At 38.8% G+C, this 20,138-nt stretch overlaps 6 protein-coding genes across 7 annotated transcripts in view; 4 read left to right on the top strand and 2 right to left on the bottom strand.

Annotated features, from left to right (window-relative positions):
• The window catches only part of tbc1d32 (TBC1 domain family, member 32), a 37,299-nt gene extending 30,897 nt beyond the window's left edge, over window positions 1-6,402 (bottom strand). Inside the window, exons 1-12 of one of the 2 annotated variants that reach the window (XR_006247216.1) lie at window positions 6,054-6,402; window positions 5,302-5,499; window positions 5,053-5,214; window positions 2,680-2,857; window positions 2,480-2,551; window positions 2,257-2,382; window positions 1,700-1,778; window positions 1,487-1,590; window positions 1,312-1,373; window positions 1,049-1,199; window positions 843-902; window positions 460-562 (exon numbers count right to left, since the gene is read on the bottom strand). Coding sequence is in view for 1 of the 2 variants with exons in the window: in XM_043219343.1 (XP_043075278.1) it covers window positions 460-562; window positions 843-902; window positions 1,049-1,199; window positions 1,312-1,373; window positions 1,487-1,590; window positions 1,700-1,778; window positions 2,257-2,382; window positions 2,480-2,551; window positions 2,680-2,857; window positions 5,053-5,214; window positions 5,302-5,456 (1,252 nt within the window). In the remaining variant the exon portion in view is untranslated. The remainder of the gene's footprint in view (window positions 1-459; window positions 563-842; window positions 903-1,048; window positions 1,200-1,311; window positions 1,374-1,486; window positions 1,591-1,699; window positions 1,779-2,256; window positions 2,383-2,479; window positions 2,552-2,679; window positions 2,858-5,052; window positions 5,215-5,301; window positions 5,500-6,053) is intronic. The other variant, XM_043219343.1, reaches the window with a different exon arrangement.
• A 49-nt stretch (window positions 6,403-6,451) lies between these two features.
• On the top strand, window positions 6,452-8,231 carry hsdl1 (hydroxysteroid dehydrogenase like 1). Its single transcript, XM_043219346.1, has 4 exons — window positions 6,452-6,836; window positions 6,970-7,415; window positions 7,659-7,877; window positions 7,956-8,231. The coding sequence occupies exons 1-4, from the start codon at window positions 6,617-6,619 to the stop codon at window positions 8,025-8,027; spliced, it is 957 nt and encodes a 318-aa protein (XP_043075281.1). The 5' UTR covers window positions 6,452-6,616; the 3' UTR covers window positions 8,028-8,231.
• A 51-nt stretch (window positions 8,232-8,282) lies between these two features.
• gja11 (gap junction protein, alpha 11) lies at window positions 8,283-12,432 on the top strand. The gene is made up of 2 exons (XM_043219347.1): window positions 8,283-10,040; window positions 11,018-12,432. Exon 2 carries the CDS (start codon window positions 11,038-11,040, stop codon window positions 11,932-11,934), a length of 897 nt encoding a protein of 298 aa, XP_043075282.1. The 5' UTR covers window positions 8,283-10,040; window positions 11,018-11,037; the 3' UTR covers window positions 11,935-12,432.
• Window positions 12,433-12,583: 151 nt separating this feature from the next.
• gja13.2 (gap junction protein alpha 13.2) lies at window positions 12,584-14,735 on the top strand. Its single transcript, XM_043219348.1, has 2 exons — window positions 12,584-12,728; window positions 13,446-14,735. The coding sequence occupies exon 2, from the start codon at window positions 13,468-13,470 to the stop codon at window positions 14,326-14,328; it is 861 nt and encodes a 286-aa protein (XP_043075283.1). The 5' UTR covers window positions 12,584-12,728; window positions 13,446-13,467; the 3' UTR covers window positions 14,329-14,735.
• A 934-nt stretch (window positions 14,736-15,669) lies between these two features.
• gja12.1 (gap junction protein, alpha 12.1) lies at window positions 15,670-19,205 on the top strand. Its single transcript, XM_043219350.1, has 2 exons — window positions 15,670-15,788; window positions 17,925-19,205. The coding sequence occupies exon 2, from the start codon at window positions 17,960-17,962 to the stop codon at window positions 18,713-18,715; it is 756 nt and encodes a 251-aa protein (XP_043075285.1). The 5' UTR covers window positions 15,670-15,788; window positions 17,925-17,959; the 3' UTR covers window positions 18,716-19,205.
• A 631-nt stretch (window positions 19,206-19,836) lies between these two features.
• The window catches only part of gja12.2 (gap junction protein alpha 12.2), a 3,539-nt gene continuing 3,237 nt past the window's right edge, over window positions 19,837-20,138 (bottom strand). Inside the window, exon 2 of the mRNA XM_043219351.1 lies at window positions 19,837-20,138. This exon is cut by the window's right edge and continues 525 nt beyond it. Coding sequence (XP_043075286.1) covers window positions 19,920-20,138 — 219 coding nt within the window. The 3' untranslated portion in view covers window positions 19,837-19,919.

Here is a 20,138-nt window from a genome sequence, read left to right on the forward strand (position 1 = left end):
ATAAACTGCAATCATCTAATCAAAATCATCATTATGAGTAATATAAATACATTTAAAGTAGCACCAGTGAACAGTCTACTGAGAATTTGTGAATGGAACTTGCCTTTCAAACATTATCTTTTTCTTTTCATTTTTAAAAAATGTCGTCTGTATGTGTTTCTATGATATTCGCCAGATGCACAGAAACTAGATTGGCTTCTCATGAACACCGCTTATTTAATACTGTGTGTATGTTTTGGTGGGTTTCCCCGTGTGTGTCTCCCAACTACAAAACAGAATCAGCGTTCTGGGAAAGCTCTTCACGATCCTCAAACCCTTGGAATTATCTTTGGCAATGATAATCTAGCTAGTTGACCGTGAGAGGACGGTCTGTAATGGCGCACAGAGGAAAGCATAAGCCAGCTGTCAGATAAAGTGTTATACCACGTGTGCGCATTTTGGGCAAAAGTTCATCCGTACCAATCTGCTGATGTTCGAGGCTGTGGATAATTTCCAGAGTTTCTTCTCTAACCGAATCACAGGAATCAAAGTAATAAATGCACTGCTGCAGAGCGTTAACAATCTGGGGAAAAGGATCCATAAAATCCATAATTAATTACTTGAATACATTCTATTATTAGCACTGAATTTTTTTTTCACATTTAATTTAAACCAGCCAGTGAATGTTGATTATGTTTGGAATAGAATATCATCGCACTATAAACTACAGCTGTGCTGCTCGGTATGCATGTTTTAAATGTACACCGTTAAAAGCATGCTCGTAAAATCACGTGACGACAATGCAGCATAATCTATAATCTATTATATTGTTTTGCATATTAAAACAGTATGGTTTAACTCACCAAAGACTTGTACTTCCTCTCAAGAAGTCTTAAGACTACGGTTCTGCTGTAGTAGCCATGCTAGAAGACAATCATTTGACATCACTTTATTACATGTTCCTTTTTTTTTTTATTTAAAAAGTAAAGTTCAAATTTAGTAAATGGTGCGCGTGTGTGTTGTGTTTTTTTTTTTAATTTGTTTATTCTCTGATAAAAACTTGGCTCACCATCCATTTCTTAAACCAGGTGGCTTTGATATCTAGCAGAGAAATTAAGTGTATAGGCTCTAGGGATTTTTCTGAGCCAGGACTGCTCATGCCCTGTTCAGAATGCAGAGCGAGAAGAGAGAGGGTGTTCTCGATGATTTCCTCCATGTACCTAGAGCACGGGAAAAAAAAAAAAAAGAAGTCATTTATATTCAAGCCAATCTGACACAATCAAGATACAGCATACAATATTTGGGAAATGCGTCTGAAATGTGAAAGCTCACTTCTCTGGATGTCGTATCCAAAATGTTGTCACTTCCTTCTGAAAGTCATTGATTAATCGCATCTAGAGTGACCGGAAAGAACGAAACTCATCTTTATGCAAGCGAGCGCAACTTTATTCATATTTTCATAAACTTTATTTATCTTTATTCATAGGAGGAAGGAAATGTCACGTACTTGTTTGAGGAGACGGGACATATCTGGTCTGTTTGCATCGATGCTCGTAGAGCCGCTCGGAAAACTCAACTTATGGTAGAGGAAATGAGCCTCCAAGCTTTTCGCTGAACAGAAACGTTGACACTCAATGAAACGAACTGACAGACCCACGTTTATATATCTACTGAAAATTAAAAGATACCTCATGCTGCTAAAATAAGCTTAAGCTATTACCTATGGTGCTGTAGATGTCCTTAGTCACATTTAATGGAGAAGACGAAAATGTTTTTGCAAAAAATTGAAGGACTTTATCCTGCGAAACCAAAACGAATGAACAACAGTGTTATTTTAGAATCATTGCGATACTATGTTGTTAATAAGACTTATTTTTTTACATTTTAGTAAGCATTTTGCGCATTTTTTTCTATCTAGTTTATATCACTACAAATTATTTCGTTTCTATTTATTTCTACTTTTAGTTTTTGTTACTGGAGCACAGCAATTTAAACATAATGATAAAATGAGTTTTGTTTCACTTCAGTTAATTATTTTATTTCAAGCAATGATTTTAGTATAATTATGATAACCCTAGTTCACAATGCATATAATAAACTCCCACATACTGTGTGATTCAATACTGTTAGTGAAACGGGTCGTGGCCTCGTATTTCACACGACACCTTTTCTCTGTAAAAAAAAGGCCCTAGTATTTCCACATTAAGCAGCTAAGGAAACTATTTTGCTGTTGAGGCCATTGCTGAGGTCAGCGCTTATTTAGCACTTATCTCTTACACTGAGCTCAGGGTCAGGGTCAGTGAGCGCAGCAGAGAGGTTTCGGCGCAGACCGGTCCAGCTTTCACAGCTAAGGACATCCGAAGGAGGGGCATAGCACAAAGACTGCAAAGCTTCCAAGCGAACCTGCAATTAAACAGATCGGGACGACTGCTTTATCTATGAATCAGAACGACGAGTTTCTCTTTGCACAATCGAATCTACGTGTCAGAGGAGTTTTCACCTCGCGTGGTCTGCCGGGGTCAAGCTTCTCAGCGATGACTTGCAGTTGTTCGTGTTTGATAAACGCATAGCTCTACGTGTTGAAATCAAAGGAATCAGTTAGTGACTCGGTCCGGGGTATGAATGCGCGGTCGTGGCTGAGATAAACAGGGTGATATGCTTGTCAAAGAAACGACTTATCTGAGCTTATATAACAGCAACCTGATTGAACGAAGAGTCGCTGTCAGAGCAGTTGTCGGTATAATGGCTGCTTGACTGCTCATGTTGGCTCTTCCTGTCCATTTCCTCTTTCTTTAGCTGATCTTCCTCGAATTTGTTGATCAGGGATTCCACAACCACCATCATGGTCTGCTTTAGAGTCTGCATCATCTGTTTATACCTACAGATTAAAAAAAAAAACTAATCACACACGATGTACTAAACTAGAGATATCATTGAAACACAAAAAATAAAAAAACAGAAATCACTGATAATACCATAATCAAGTTTCTTCCAGAGGTGGAAAGTAAAGAGGAGAGCATCGATACATTAATCTCTCTCGTTTACATGTACTCCACTTATGACATTTGAAGGACACATATCTTACTTTTCACTACCTATTTCACTCCTAGGTCCTTGAAGTAGAAAGTCATTATTACTATGTAATCAACGGATACTGTTATGTTGCTGGGTTTTAAAGCGAGTTAAATTTTTCCTTTCTTAGTGTGCATTTACATTATTTTCACCGCACGTACAGTTCAAATGCGGATGAATGGCCAGAGCTAGACACGCGCGTGAATGCTGTGTTAACTCGTTTTAACATTCTAAAAAAACATTCATTTCAAAGATACTACACGCAAGCCTTTGAATTCAGCCGTAATGTTTTGGAAGTTGCTTCAGAGGCATGAGGCAATGCAAGTATTACATACAGCAATAATAAAAGTGCATTGACATTAAAAAGAAATGTACTTTTTTTTTCACTTGCAATGGAGTGATATTCGACCAGCATTTTGTACTTTCACTGAAGTAATGGAGTTATGTACCTTGTCCACCTCTGGTTACTTCTACTGCATATTTGGAAAAAAAAATGAATACACAACTACTGTATCAGTATCCACAAAAACGTTGCACCGCAAAAATGCTTTATTTATTTTTTCGTATTGCTTGTAGCCATTGTTTTGTATTTATTTAATTTTTTGTATTGTTTCCAGCCAAAATATCTAAAGCTCCTTAAATAAAGAAGGATTAAAAATATTGTCTTGTTTACAGAAAAAAAAGTCAAGATTAAGTGACAAAGTGAAAAGATTGTTTTGCTTGTTTCAAGTAAAAATACACAATTTTTTTTTCTGAAAACAAGACAATTTTCTTAATTTAAGATTTTCCAGTTTTTTTGGCTGGACAAAAAGACAGAAGGTCTTGGCGAGAAAAGCATTTGTTTTGAAGTGTAAGCAGCACAATTATTTAATTTATTATTTTTGTTTTTAAATCTGCACAACGAAGGATGGAGTAATGGCTGCTGACAATTCTGATTTACCATTACAAAAATAAATTACTTTTTAAAATATATAAAAACGATAAAAACAATTTCAAATTGTAATAATATTTCACAATGTTACTTTTTTGGCAGCAATGCCACAGGCTGATCCTTTCCATGCCACACCTCACTGATGCTGGAATTTGTGCTAAATTAGCAAGTACTGAGTGCATAAATTCTCTTTTCAACAGTATGAACTGCTTTGTGAATATTTTTTTTTGATTATTTGTTAAGACATATTCTTGAGACGCCGGATTTTGACATCGACTTTCATGAGCTGTAAGCTCTAATCAGCAAAATGTAAAAAAATAAATGAATAAATGTTTTACTTTATATGTAATAAATCTAAAAGTTTAACTTTTTTTGTAACATAAGTTACAATATTCTATTCTGACTATTCTGGACTATTCTATCATACTTTGACGGTGTAATTTACTTGGAAGTCAATGGGACAGTCACAAGCCACCCCGTTTTCATCCAAAATATCTTAAATTGTGTTCCAAAGACAAACAAAGCTTTTTACGGGTTTGGAACAACTTGTGGGTAAATGATTAATGACACAATTTTTATTTTGGGGTGGAGTAACCCTTTTATTTTATCCTAAAAGCCATAACTTACACAGTCTTGAGCCTTTGGTTTTTGCTTAAAATCAGTGACCATTGTTATTTATTCTGAAGGTGACTGGTTTGTTTCATAGCTTAGAGCTTTCAGTTGAAAGAATTTTGAAAATGTTTAGAGAAAAATTCATGCGAAAGCAGCTGCCGCAATTGAATTTCTCGAAAAAAAAATATTCCGTATCCAAATACTTTCAAAATTACATTTGTGCTGATATTTTTGCATCATGCAATGAGAAAGCAATGCGTCTAATGAAATACCTTATTAGTTGCATCGAAAAAAAACCTGTGATACTTTCACTTTCATCATTGCATTACATCATTAATTTCATTTTCATAAGATTCCTGACAATATTTACTTTCTCCATTGCATTGATTCAGATATGTTTGCATCATGCAGTGAGCAAACATCCACAAAAGCATCTAATCGTAAAACGAAACGCATACTGCGCGGACTCCCTTGTCCTCTTCGTAACAGCGTGGACCAGGGTGTCCTGTCCTGGCCCAATAGCATGACCTTCACCCCTGGTAAAATTCTCGGTCTCGTCTTCAATAACACTTCCCAAACTGCTCTCTACATACGCCCGCAGATACTTCACAAACTCATAGCTGAAAAAGAGAGGAAAGGCATGAAAACAGCTGATAGACGGTAATTACAATCATGCTTAACACGTGCTAGAAGAGAAAGTCTCTAACTTGTGAAAGTTCTTGTCAGTCTCCTCCAAGTGAAGCAAAATCTCCTCAGCGCATTCTACCGACGGTGCTCCTGAGATTCTGTCTTTGACGCTTTTTAGGAGCTCTCGCAGCAGGCTCTGGAGCTCTGCCTCATCCTCGCTGGAGAACTGAGACATCGCTTCTCAGGGGTGTGATCGGCTCTTCTCTACAGGGGGTCTCCTACTTAGAGAAACAAGGTGCTAAATAAGGTGTTTCTGACCTGTAGTAACAGTGGTGGGAAGTATATACAGTCTATGCGGTATATATCCCCACAAAGTTTAGATTCCTGTAATGATTGTCCGTATATGTGTCTCGTATGACACTTGTTTGCTGCCATTCCTTCAGTTTTCGATCCATTATACAGTAAAACAAACATGATATAAATGCAAAAAAAAAATATTAATATGTAGTCGCATATTGCACATGTCTAAAATGCTAATTTCAAACATTAGAACCATTTCCAAATCATAAGAAACCTTAGAATCGTCTCAAGTGTGCTCTAATATGATTGGTCCATCTACATTACACAAGGCTAATATCAATATAAATATTAAACATAGACAGAATACCTGGATCATAACGCACTACACGTTAGCAATATCATTAAATGTTATGTAACTACTTAATATTAAGATGTTCAGGATTCAAGTGTTCATACTGAGCTTGTATTTTTCTCATTGACAAATATATATTACACATACTGCTCATAGTTTTAAACATTAACGTTAATTTACCTGCAGTAATTTCACACCATGTCCACGCAGATGAGATACGTCGCTTCCACAACATTAAAAATCTTTCATAACCAGTCGTTTCATGAAGCACAAAGCTGTGCATAAATCAGCTTAGCATCCGTTAGCACTACCCGTTTCTATGGAAACAAGTCCAGCAGAGCTGAATCATCCGCAATAAAACGTCCGCTATTCGCCAAAATAACCTTCACGACGCGACCGTAGGAACACACCCGGCGTAAAAAAAACGTCTACGTTAGCAAATACCGCAAAAACGGATGCGACAAAACCGCAGGAATACGAATAAAGATCATGTTTGCGCGTGTTTGACGCTGACTGAAGCCGCCAGTGTTGATCACGTGACGCGAGCGTATCACGTGACTTTTAAACGTTCCGGGTTTTCCTGATTCACGTGTTGTGACAAAACCGAAGAGGAGAATCTGGTGAAATAGTCCTCGTATTAACGAACGTAGTCGAGCGCAGACTAACTCGTTGGATATAAAAGATTATTCTTTTGCCACTGCCAGTTTATTTGGACTTAACAGTCGCGCGGATTTCAGCTTATAATGGCCGCCGTTGACAGCTTCCATCTTTTGTATAGAGAAATTGCCAGATCGTGCAGTTGTTATGTGGAAACGCTGGCGCTCGTGGGTGCGTGTTACACGGCCAGCAAGGCTGTGATATTTATAAGGGACTGCTATAGCCTGATAAGGCTTCACTTCATTCCTCGTCTTGTATCCCGTAGAGATCTTAGTCAGCAATATGGACAATGGGCTCTTATATTTGGTAGGTATTAAAGTGAATAACCATCATGTTTGATTATCTAATTCATCTGTTGAACTGTAATACATGCTGTGATATTGCATACTGATATTTGCCAAACAAACATGTCCCTTTTTACTTTTTTCCCCCCCAATAGACGCTTCTGAGGCAATAGCAAAAGCATATGCAGAGGAACTGGCTAGACATGGCATCTGTGTGATTCTGATCAGCAGCGACATCAATAGCGTAGCTGACACTGCCAAAGCCATTTCAGACACTTACGGGGTAGAGGCCATTTTAATCGAAGCCGATTTTAGCCAGGGCCTCTCAGCCTGCAAACCAATTAAAGATGCCGTCGGCGGTAAAGATATTGGATTCATTGTTAACAGCCTGGATGGCTCTCTGGACCCCTCTCAAGGCTTTATGGACCTCTCTGAATCTGTAGTATGGGACACTCTCAATAGAAATGTAGTAGCTGCCACTCTTGTCACCCGTCTGGTTCTGCCCAATATGGTGGACAGGGGAAAAGGAGCAGTGGTCAACATTTCTGCTGGGCGCTGCTTGTGTCCGACTTCCAGAAAGGCTGCTCTTTCCGCATCTACGGTCAGATCTCTACTTCTTTCCAAACCATTAGTGTGCCGCCATGATGATGTATTTTTGTAGAGTGGTTTAAAGGAGTGGGACTATAAACTAAACAGACCACATTTCGGATATTTTACCATTTAAACAAAAAAAACATCAGGACCGTTGAACCAGAAGTGCTTCTCCTTGTTTGGTTTTGGCCTACAAAAATGGTTTCCCTGCAGCACTTTTAATGTGTCTTTCGCATTTTATATTCCCCCGTAGGCTTTCCTTGATAGCTTCAGCCGCTCTCTGCACTACGAATACGGTCATCGAGGAGTCTTCGTGCAGAGTTTGCTGCCTTTCCGAGTCTCCTCTCAAGCGTCTGAGGGTTACAGTCCGGCTGGCTGGCTGGTTCCAAGCCCGCAGGTGTATGCCAGCCATGCTCTTTCAACTCTGGGCATCTCTCGCCGAACCACGGGATACTGGCCTCACACCATACAGGTCAATCATTGTAGATATAGTTGGGTTTTTTAATACAAGATGCTTATTTAGTATTTCTATGCTTTTCCTTTTTTTTAGTTTGGACTGGTGCAGTGCATTCCAGAGTGGGTATGGATGCTGGGATCACGCGTATTCACTAGGACCGCCTGACCGGGATGACTCCTCTCCAAGACCTAGTTTTTGAAATTGATTTTGCAGAGTTTTTGACCGAACTTAAAATGACACGAGTGATAAAAATGTTGAAACTGAAAACCAACACCTCACCTTGTCCCTTTATCCCATATACTCCTGAGTCCTGAGTAAAATGTCTCAGCTCTTCAGTATATCTGTTTGCACAATTATTTATTTTATATATATATATATATATATATATATATATATATATATATATATATATATATATATATATATATATATATAGTTGTTTTATGATTGATGATGACATTTTTATTTACTACTGCTTTTTCTTTAACCCATTCTTTATGCACTTTTCATATATTTAGAAAAAGGTTTTGTAAATGAATTATTTATTTTTGATTTTTAGTATACCGTAGATATGCATTGCATCATTGTATCGCCAGCGTTCGGTTACTGCAGTGTATCTCATTTAGTTGTTGCAACTATTATCAATAAAAAGCACTAATGTTTATACAATACTTTTTTTTTTTTTATTTAAAGATTCTGATATAGTCCTAGTTAACTGACATGCATTTTAATACTGCGTGAAAGCGTTTGATTTATAGCGGCGTTTAATTGTTTTGTAATAGGTCAAATCGACGTTGCTAAATTATTTTATGATCGATAAAAGGTCCAAGATTTCTGTGTGTCGTCAGCAAGGCTGGAGTTTATACAGTCCGTTTGCCCCAGTAATGCTGACGGCAAGTATTATCTTTAAAGTGTAGATAAAGTCAAATGTTGTGTCTCTGCTGCCAAGAACAAATAATGCACTTTAACATAAGTAACGCTTTATTGTTGTTCCGCTACGAGTGGACATACTAGTTGAATGAAACGTCTCGGAGGACCACAGTGCTACATTATTCAACATAAATATGTTGTTGTCTAAGTATACATATACTATAACAGTTGACTATGCATACACAAAATGACAAACTGTACTAGTGCTTCACATAAATATTGTGCAGTTAACACTTGCGCTATCTTTTGAAGTGTTTGTAAAAGTGTCTGGCGCATATAAAGAGCCGCTCTCTGCACTATAAATACGGTCATCGAGGAGTCTTTGTGCAGTGTTTGCTGCCTTTCAGAGTCTCATTTCACGGATCTGAGGGTTACAGCCCTCCTGGCTGGCTGCTGCCATGCCCACAAGTGTATGCCAGCCATGCTCTTTAAACTCTGGGCATCTCTCACCGAACCACGGGCCAATAGATTTTCTGGTGCATATAAAGTGCGTTACCACAGATGGTTTTTCCAGCCCACTCACCTGTGTGCAGTTCACTCAGAAAGGTTTCTTTTTGAAAAGGGTTCTTTTTTGACGGGTTTTTATGTGGTGCATGGTTAGGGGTGGGGGGATTAGATGTTGCTGAGGTAAGGTTGCGGTGGATGTGGTTTCAGAAGGTGATTGCAGTTGAGGGCTCTCACAGCCTTGGGGGAATAAGCTGAGAGAGGTAGCGTCTACCTGATGACAGAGCTGGAAGAGATTGTGGGATGGATGGATGGGGTCGCTATGCAATGAAAGGTTAACCTAGCGTTAACCTTTAGCGTGAATAGGATGTTTCTTCAGCGATGGATCCTTCAGGAAAGAGTCGAAACTGAAGTACAGTGTGGAGAATAAAATTATTTTCAATTTAAAATTTAAAAATCACTTTTTGGGGGGCAGGACGGACTGGCAAGCAACGGAGTATGCTTAGGAAACAATTTTGAGAACGAATATAGATGTGACGTACAGTGTGCAAAACCAGAGCGTTTATATAGTGCATGTCATATAAACCCATTCGAACATATTCGCACTAAATCTTCCGCTTCCAGATGTCAAGGCTGGAAAAAAAAAACGGTTTGAGAACACACACTGATAATGTCATAATCTTTGTTTTGTTACAGAAGTTGCCTCTTCAATATGAAGAGGAAGGTTAGAGGAAACCTGTTATACACATGTCCCTGGATCCCTCACTGAGCGGGTGAAACTTCAGCTCCGACTTCTTAAACTTGGTAAGCAAAAAGAGCAGTCGTTTATTTATCAGTTATGTCTTCTCGTGATATTTTCTCTTTATTTATTTCCTCTACTGCTCAGAAGTCCGGATCAGGTTTTTTAAATGAAAAGTAATTCATAAATATTACAAATAAATTTCTATTTTAAAGCAATTCTGAATCCTGAATAATAATGTTTCTCGAGTAGTTTCCTGAATAATAGGATCGTGTAAGACTAATGATTCTGGAAATTCATCTTTGCTGTCACATGAATAAAATTAATTAAATATGTAAAAATTCGTTATAAAATCTAGAAAGTTCACAGTATTGTGGTTTTAATGCATATTTGACTAAATAAATTCAACCTTGGTTTGTATTAGACTTATTTTTCTAACATGAAACGCTCTGAATGGTAAAAACGGTTCTAAAAAAAATTAATTGCATGTGAAAAAAGAAAATGCATATGTTCAACTTAACCACTAGACCTAATACCTTAATTATTTAATCAGAGTAATTAATCTTAAACCCCCTTACTCATTTTATGCACCCACTTGTGTAAATGATTTTGTTTTGCATTTATCAAATTGAATATAATTTTCCTTACAAACATTATTTTAATGAAAAGAAATTAAAAAAAATATATATATACATACACATATACATACATATATATATATATATATATATATATATATATATATATATATGTGTGTGTGTGTATTTAAAAATGAATTCTTATGCACAATACACAAAAGCACCAAGCTGAGTTGAATACTGAATATATTATTGCTACTACCACTATCAATGTTTGGGTTTTCAGCACAAAAACCTTGGTTCCCAAGTACGTAATAGAAAAGCACCTGTGTGTCTCCTGATAGTGCTTAATGTGCATAAATAGTGCTTGCATAAAATATATGAAAGCAAACTATGAGTATCACTGCATATATAAATTCCAGGAGACCTGCTTTGTCCAATTACCAAAAATATTTTTCTTTCAGGATTTCGATTAACTTTCAAAATGGGAGATTGGGATTTTCTCGGAAGACTGCTGGATAGAGTCCAGGCGCACTCAACGGTGGTGGGAAAAATCTGGCTCACCGTCCTGTTTGTGTTTCGGATTCTAGTCCTCGGCGCCGGTGCCGAAAGAGTGTGGGGCGACGAGCAGTCGGACTTCATCTGCAACTCGGAGCAGCCCGGGTGCGAGAACGTCTGCTACGACCAGGCGTTCCCCATCTCGCACGTGCGCTTCTGGGTGCTGCAGATCATCTCGGTGTCGACGCCTACTCTGGCCTACCTGGGCCACGTCGTCCACGTCATCCATGTCGAAAAGAAAGTGAGAGAAATGATGAAGAAAGAGCTCCAGAATGAGCAAATCAGTCTGTTCCTGAAGAAAGTCTACAAACTCCCCAAGTACAGCAGGGACAATGGGAAGGTCAACCTTCGGGGGCGTCTCTTGAGAAGCTACATTCTGAGTTTGCTTTGCAAGATACTTTTAGAGGTGGGTTTCATCTTAGGACAGTACTACCTTTATGGCTTCACTCTCGAGGCCCAGTACGTCTGTGCCCGCTTTCCGTGTCCTCACAAGGTGGACTGTTTCTTGTCGAGGCCTACCGAGAAAAGCATCTTCATTTGGTTCATGCTGGTGGTGGCCTGCGTCTCCCTGCTCTTAAACGTGGTTGAGATCTTTTATCTTTCTGTTAAGAAGATCAACGAGTGTCTCAGTCGCAAAAAGGACTACACCATCACTCCCGTGACCCCCGTCGCGAGCAGGAAGGACTTCAAAACTACAGATCAGGTGATTCAGAACTGGATGAACCGTGAGGCGGAGCTTCAGAAGAGGGAACTTGGCAATGAGGCAACCAAGAGCGTGGCTTCAGAAAACCACAGCGTTGACATGCAAGAGATCCATATCTGATCAGCGGGGCTCTGTACACAAAGGCTTTCGCACGATCGACTCGAGCAAACAGCCACTGAACCAAGAGACTCGTGCACGGTCGAGACCCCCCGACTTCAAGCGCGCCGTGGCTCTCTCTCTGTTTAACGAATCGATAATGTATCGCTGAAAACTCTTATCTGTTTTTGTTTGTTCGTTTTTCTCATTTAAGTCTGAAACTGGGCTCAGGTTCAGCAGAAGTAAAGCTTCAAACTGTGTCATGGAAAGTGTGTTTTGGATTTTTCTTCGTTCTCTATTTTAGCGTACCTTCAAAGACAATGAATATTTAGTAGCCCTTACTACAGTCAGAAATCATTCTAATACGCCGATTACTGTCAATGTCGAAAACAGCTTAATATTTTTCTGGATTCATATTTTTAATGATATGATAAACAGAAAGCATTACTTGAAATGTAACATATAATATAATGCCTTTACTTCAATGCATGGTTCAATGCATCCTCGTGGAATAAAAGCATTAAAGTACACTATATGCATAACAGGTAATAGATCGTTTTTAATGTGAATACAGTATGATATTAGTTGTGTGGGTTAGAGGGTATTACACATTATTGTTCAAGCCTTTCAATCATTAATGTGGCACTCCTGCCTACCGCGTTCAAGATCTTGTTCTTTTACCGCTGGACAACGTGACAGCAGGCCAGTTTCAGCTGTTACACAATCTTAGCAAAGCCCAAAAATCAAGGTTCAACTATTCTCGGCTATCACTTGGTATGCGGCTTAGATTCTAATAGGAGAGGTACGACTCACTAAAGGTACGTGTGAAATCAATATTACATTGTTTGTATATTTTTGTTCAAGCACACGTTGGTTTACAAAAACTGTTCGCCTTCTGCTGTGAAAAGTAATTTTTTTACAAATTAATCAAAAATAATTAGAATCCAACTAATCGGGCTAGGTGCTTAATTACTAATATCTAACTAATTGATTATTTCAGTAATTGTTCTTTACCTCATAAAAAGACTGCAAAATGATTTTAAACGCAGCGAATGATTTAAAGACAGCATTATCTACGTTTTAGAGGACGATTTTAACATGCATTTACTCTTTTAATACTCTATTTTTGAGTGTTTCAGATTTACCAGTATCCGCATTTGCTTAGTCACTGAATTCAGAAACAGTTATTAATAAGTAGTTTCCCTGTCATCCAATAAACACCTCTGTAAATGTAACATTTAACATGTTTTAATTGTCACCTGCACCATATGTTACTGTATTACGGTCATTTTATATACCGAATTAAATGAAAGATATACTTTATTCGTTAATTAATAAAAACCTGTTTTATCTGTGTGTTGTTTTGCTTTATTTTTTGGGCACAGTAACTGAACCTGTTCGAAGGAGTTATTAATTATTAAGTATATTAATCTATTAAGAGTATACCATTAATGAAGGCCATCGTTTAAAGGCTTATTGATTAAGTTACACCTAAAGCGGACTTTGCATTTCATCTTCCTTTTGTGTCTTTTTAGCAAAGTCTGAGCATCAGCAAACATGGGAGACTGGGGATTTCTCTCGGCGTTATTAGACAAAGTGCAGTCTCACTCCACCGTCATCGGCAAGATATGGATGAGCGTCCTCTTCATCTTCAGGATCCTGGTGCTGGGCGCAGCGGCGGAAAGCGTTTGGGGCGATGAACAATCGAATCTGGTTTGCAATACGATGCAACCCGGTTGCGAGAACGTATGCTATGACTGGCAGTTCCCCATCTCTCACATCCGCTTCTGGGTCTTGCAGATCATCTTTGTGTCCACTCCGACTTTGGTGTACCTGGGCCACGCGGTGCAGGTCATTCACCAAGAGAACAAACTCAGGGAGAAGATACAAAGTCTCGGCGACGGCCACACGTTGAAGGCCCCCAAATACACCGACGAAAGCGGCCACGTCAAAATTAAAGGCAACCTGCTAGGCAGCTATCTAACCCAGTTGTTTTTTAAAATCGTCTTGGAGGTCGCGTTTATCGTCGGACAGTATTATTTATACGGCTTTGTAATGATCGCCAAGTTTTCGTGCTCCCAATCCCCTTGCCCTTACACTGTAGAATGCTTCATGTCCCGTCCAACGGAGAAGACCATCTTCATCATCTTCATGCTAGTGGTGGCCTGCGTGTCTCTGGTGCTGAATGTCGTTGAGGTCTTCTACCTGCTGTGCACCAGGGTCGGATGCCGGAGCGGCAAGAGACGGACGCATAATATCACTTCGACTAAAAACCCGGCTAGTTTGCCATCCTCCTGGATGACCTCCGAAGACGCGCTGAAGCAAAACAAAATGAACAAGCAGTACGAGAGCGGGCAGAGTCTGGGAGGAAGCCTGGATGGGGCGAAAGAAGAAAAACTATTGGTGGAAGACCATTAGATGTAGACCCATCTCGGAAGTTTTCACCAATCTACCAAGTTTTTAGAGTAACGTACGCCATTTGATCTCTCGTATAGCTTATGCTCCAGTATTTACACGCTTAAAAAAGAAAGTATTGGTACTCCTCAAACGGAGTGTGTTATTTAATTATTTGACGATGCGTTTAATTTGATGGTTTTGATGTACTGCTGTTGTATGATTGTATATACTGTGTGTAAATATATGTATTAAGATTTGAGCACCGTCTGCTTGTGTTGTTTGTGCGACGCTGTCATTCCATTTGATCATATTTTCCGTTGCAAAGCGACAAATTTACGGCAATGCATATTCTGAATGTAAACTGGCGTCAGTGACGTTTGGAGAGCGCAATGACAATCTCCTTGTTTGAAATAAACCTTTTAAATCAACGGAAGTTTCTCTTTTTTTGCCAAATGTCTCCTCACATTTAAAAGCCTTTGCACGGCGGTGGGAAATAACAATATTTAGGAATTAACCATTACATAAGCGAACATTATTGCGTTATTACAATGTAATAAAAGCATGCTTTAACGTTTCTGCACACGTTCAAATAACGTGTCTAAAATGTCTAAAAACGAACAAGAACGTCTGAAATCGTACACAAACGCACATAAAAGGCCCTTCTCTTTTGCGTTATCTTTATGTTGATGTATGTTGTTCTCGCATATCTCAAATATGACCACTCTGCTGATTTTTATCCCTGTTCTTTTATTTTTTTTACTGACTCGAGCACGGAACAACTACAGCTCGAAGATTAATACCCTGAAGCGCTAAAACTCAAGGATTCATTATGTCGTAAAAGCTCTTTCTCTGGCGAACGCCGGGGGAATGTTTATTCTGCTCCGCGACGAAACATTAAAAAAAGAGAGCGGTGGTTTTTTTCGCGGTTTTCACTGCGTTCAAAAATTCGAATAATGCCACGAATCACAATGATGACAAATCGAGCGCTGGTGTATTTATCTGTTTATACGCGGGACACACAAAGGTACACGGATCTTGTTTAGCGTGTGCTGTATGCATCTCTTAGATCAGGGCTGTCAAACTCGGTTCCTGGAGGGCCGGGGCCCTGAAGAGTTTAGATGCAACCCTAATTAAACACGCCTGATCCAGCTAATCAAGTACTTCAGACATGCGTAGTATATGTGTTTTAGCAGGGTTGAATCTAAACTCTGCAGGGCTCCGGCCCTCCAGGTATCGAGTTTGTCACCCCTGTCTTAGATTCTCTGAGATTAATAATTAACTTTGGCCTCAATTTTATCCTGTTATCCCAAATATGGCCATGGAACTTTAATCAGACGTCAAGAGGAAGGTGGCAGGCAAAAAAAAAAAAAGACATTGTGAAATCCGGTGCACTGAAGTTCAATCTTTACACCTGACACATGCCATTTAATCATTGAGCAACGCAGTCAATCAGCACCGCACTGAGACGCAAGCTGTCACAGGTAAAAATATACAATTTACATGTTTTAGATATGTGTATATGATCTTGTGTGCTTACTTCGGAATTTTAAACAGGTACCAAAAGCGATTATAATTTAATAACGTCGCATTTTACTGATAAACGTTAACTGCTGAATGTTAACCATTCACTTTTTCAAACTGAATGCTAGATTTAAAAAGTCAGTCATTCGCAGCATCGCTAAAGCGTCGCGTATCTTGAGGACTGGTACAAAACAACAAAAAAAACATATGCTTGCTAATTGGTTGAATATCGTTTTCTCTCTTTTCGCCATTAAAACAAAAAGGCGATTGCTTTATACGCTTGGAGGTCCCTTGAGAATAAATATAGACAGCAATCAGAGTTGTGTTTTGCTTGTCGCCAACTGAAGTGCAACTAATAATTTGTTTCTAAGCAAATGTTTTGATGTTCGGTTCAAACTCTGTGTTTCAAGACTTTACCTGCGCACCTCGAACGCTCTAATCTTCTGAACAACAGATTGTTGACGCAGTCCACGAAAGTACTCTGGTTAAGGGTTTCTTTCTCTTTTTTTGGTATACACACAATTATCTTAGTTTATTGAATTCGTGATTGCAATCAGCAATCATTAAATAGTGACTAAAATTTCACCTATGGATGAAAGAGTATTATGCAGTGTTGAGAAAACTTTTCAATGTTGAGTTGATGGGAGGAATACTTGAAGAACAGAATACTACGTGACACTGAAACACATTTGAAACACACAGAGACAGCTTTTGTATTTCTGAGAGTGTATATACGATATGTTCAATTAATGTGAAGTTTTAGCCATTTTTTCTGTCATTTTTGGAGTTGGGTGATGCATTAAAATTTTCACTGAAAAATAGTAGCACACTGCAAAAATATATTCTCCTTTCTTAATACTTTGGTCTTGTTTTCCCTTATAAATAGCTAAAAACTCTTACACAAGTTTTCTTTACTTGTCTAAAAATTATGTAAAATAATAAAAAAAAACCTTTATGTTTACAACAATGCTTACTCCATTGCCGAAACCTTTTTTTTTTTTTTTATTTTTATTTGCAGTTAATTAATTCAAAATTAGAGTTCATGTTTACATTTTTATTTATATATGTACACACACATATAAATATAATAAAAATTATATATACACACATATATGTATATAATAAAAAATATGTGTGTGTGTGTGTGTGTGTAAATCTAATATATTTTCCTTAATATATACATATATGTGTGTAGATTTATATATGCACAGTATACATACATAGTACACACACACACACACACATATAGTATGTAAAAAAAAAAAACTTTTATCAATTAATCACAACTAATCATATTGGCATTGCAACCCTAAGGCTCACTTAATTTTATTATCTGTTAAAGTAGCAAGGGTTTTGTAAAAACAAGTACCTAACGCAACGCCATTTTACGCACCTTACAGCGCGTTTTGCTGCAGGTCCAAAGAGAAATGTCCACCGATTGTCGCTAAGACGCAGGTTCAATACGTGAACCCTGGCACATTTTTATTACGTTGACGTAGATAAGCGCTGCTGTGTGTTTATTGCATTGCTTCAGTTACATAATGCATTTTTCAGAATTCAAATATCCAGGGACTGTCGCTAAAAGGTAATGCTCTGTCGTGTTGGAAATATGTCCAATAACAATAGTGTTAACAAATGCAAAACTAATATCAAAAGGCATGTGTTGACGCAACCGTGCCATTTCAGCTGCCTTTTACTTAAGTCCAGAGTGCAACGCCGTATCTCGTGAGCTACCGAGTAAACCTGCCTTCTATCAAAACCAATACGTATCGAGCTTTTCATACGTGATGCTAGCACTCAAAAGCATCAGCTTTCAAATCTCCCAACATAATAATATTGTTATATTCTTTAAGCAATTGCGAAAACTGCGCTTTATTAATCGAAACTGCAAATTTGAAAAGAAACAAAAGATCGATCTTTCGAAAAACAAAATGCACGAGACCAGCAGATAAGACTATGCATCCTAAATCGTTTCGCTTTTCTTGCTTAAATTTCCGAATAACAAATTCATTTTGTGCACTGCATATGAGGTTCGATGCATTGATGTTTTAAAAAGATGGAAACCCAGCCACTTAAAAAGCTGTCTTCCTCCCCAGGTTCTCCGGGCAGAGAAGATACTAAAGGCACAAGCATGGGAGAGTGGGGCTTTCTCTCCAAGCTGCTGGACAAAGTGCAGTCTCACTCCACGGTCATCGGGAAGGTCTGGCTCACCGTCCTCTTCGTCTTCAGGATCATGGTTCTCGGAGCCGGGGCTGAAAAGGTGTGGAGCGACGAACAGTCCAAAATGATCTGCAACACGAAGCAACCCGGTTGCACCAACGTGTGTTACGATCACACCTTTCCCATCTCCCACATCCGCTTCTGGGTGCTTCAGATCATCTTCGTGTCCACCCCGACGCTCCTATACTTCGGCCACGTCCTGCACATCCTCCACAAAGAAAAGAAGCTGAGACGGCAGATGGAGATCCGCGAGGAGCAGCAAGGCCTCAAACATCCCAAATACACGGACGATCGCGGCAAAGTCATAATCAAGGGCCAGCTGTTAGGCAGTTACCTAGCCAGCCTGTTCGCTAAGGTCTTGCTCGAGGCTGCATTCATCGTAGGCCAGTATTACATTTACGGTTTCATCATGATCCCTAAGATAGAGTGCTCCCGGTCTCCTTGCCCTCATACGGTCGAGTGCTACATGTCTCGCCCCACGGAGAAGACCATCTTCATCATCTTCATGCTGGTGGTGTCGTGCATCTCTCTGCTCCTGAACGTGATCGAGATGTTCTACTTGATATGCCGCCGGTCGAAGAGGCATCGAGGCGCGCAGGCGAGCGCGTTCTCGCAAAGCTTAAACGGATCCAAGATGTACATTACGGGAACTTCAAAGTCTACCTGAACTGCTTGAGAAGATGATGTTTGATGCTGTAAACTTTGATGTTGTCCATAGCTAAACGAATGAAGGACCTGGGTATTCAAATTCATTGCGATCATTTTGTTTCGATGTATTTCGTGGTGCATTTCAGGTTATTTTATATGGACTTTATTTAACTTTGACCTTTATTAGGGTGATGTCTCATGACTCTTCTCACAAACCTTTGTGACGCTCTAATTGTTTTACTGTCATGTTCATTACGCAACACTACATATTTCCATATTTTCCTAAATACATTCTCCTCTCTCCGTTTGGTTAAAGAGGACGACATTTAACTAAAGGAGAGCAGTGCTTCATGCTAATTTTAGCACTTACGTGTTGTGCTTTAATCGTGAGCTGTTTTTATTAGCAGTGTTAAAACCCTCGTTCACAATGTTCTCTTTTACATTTAATTCAATTTTGGAAAAAACGTAATTGCGATATTAAAAACAATATTAAAAAAATAAAAAAGCAACTGGAACATTTTTATTTCAGCGTTTTCTAAGCGAAACATTAACACTTTTTCATTGCTATAAATATTGTGCTTTTTTTTATGCATTGAAAACTCACGAGTTTTAAAATATTTGTAATCCACTTGCGCCCTCTAGTGGTGGAAAGATATACCAGCAATGCAAAAAAAAAATGAGAAAAAATATGGGATATTAAGTTCCTATATTAACCAGAAAATATCTGCTTTTTTTTTCCACTGGGGCAATATTTTGAAATGTCTAACCATTTCTCTCGCACACGCTTGTTTGTTGTGTTTTTATTTTTGCACACATGACATGTTCACAGCAAATGTTTGCAACAATGTCTGAATTGCTGGACTCTCAGAATAAAAAGGTAGATCTGTCAAACCCATCACTGGGATGCAGTTCTACCTCAAAGCCTTATAAAAGACATACTGCACCATTTAGGTACTAAAACGTACCATTTGGGTATTAATATGAGCGTTAAACATTCATAAATAAAAGTTACCGCCCCAGTATGTGTGAAGATTTGCATGTGTTTGGGTTTATAATAACTGCTACAACTCTCGAAATTACAGTTAAAAGCTTACGCGTCGTTTTTTACAGTAGATTAGACAAAAATGCATCATTCGTTTCTTGCCACCAATGAAACGATGGTTTATTAAACTTTTGCTGACAAAGTTAGTAGATACAGCAAGCTTTAAGAGAAGTACGACGTTTCAGCAAAATGTCTCGGCGGGGGTCAATTTCTGCGTTTCAGTCGCTGCTGGTTTCCTCCTCTTGTATTCCCCTCTACGACCCATCAGATAGAAGATCTCTCCCAGATTCAAAGCTAGAGACACGCACGCCACAATGAGCATGAAGACGATGAAGACGGACTTTTCGGTCGGCCGGGACGTGAAGCAATGCAGGCCGACCGCAGGGCAAGGGTCCACCTT

The sequence above is a fragment of the Puntigrus tetrazona genome, chromosome 20 (genome assembly GCF_018831695.1).
Source record: "Puntigrus tetrazona isolate hp1 chromosome 20, ASM1883169v1, whole genome shotgun sequence".
Lineage (NCBI taxonomy): Eukaryota > Metazoa > Chordata > Actinopteri > Cypriniformes > Cyprinidae > Puntigrus > Puntigrus tetrazona.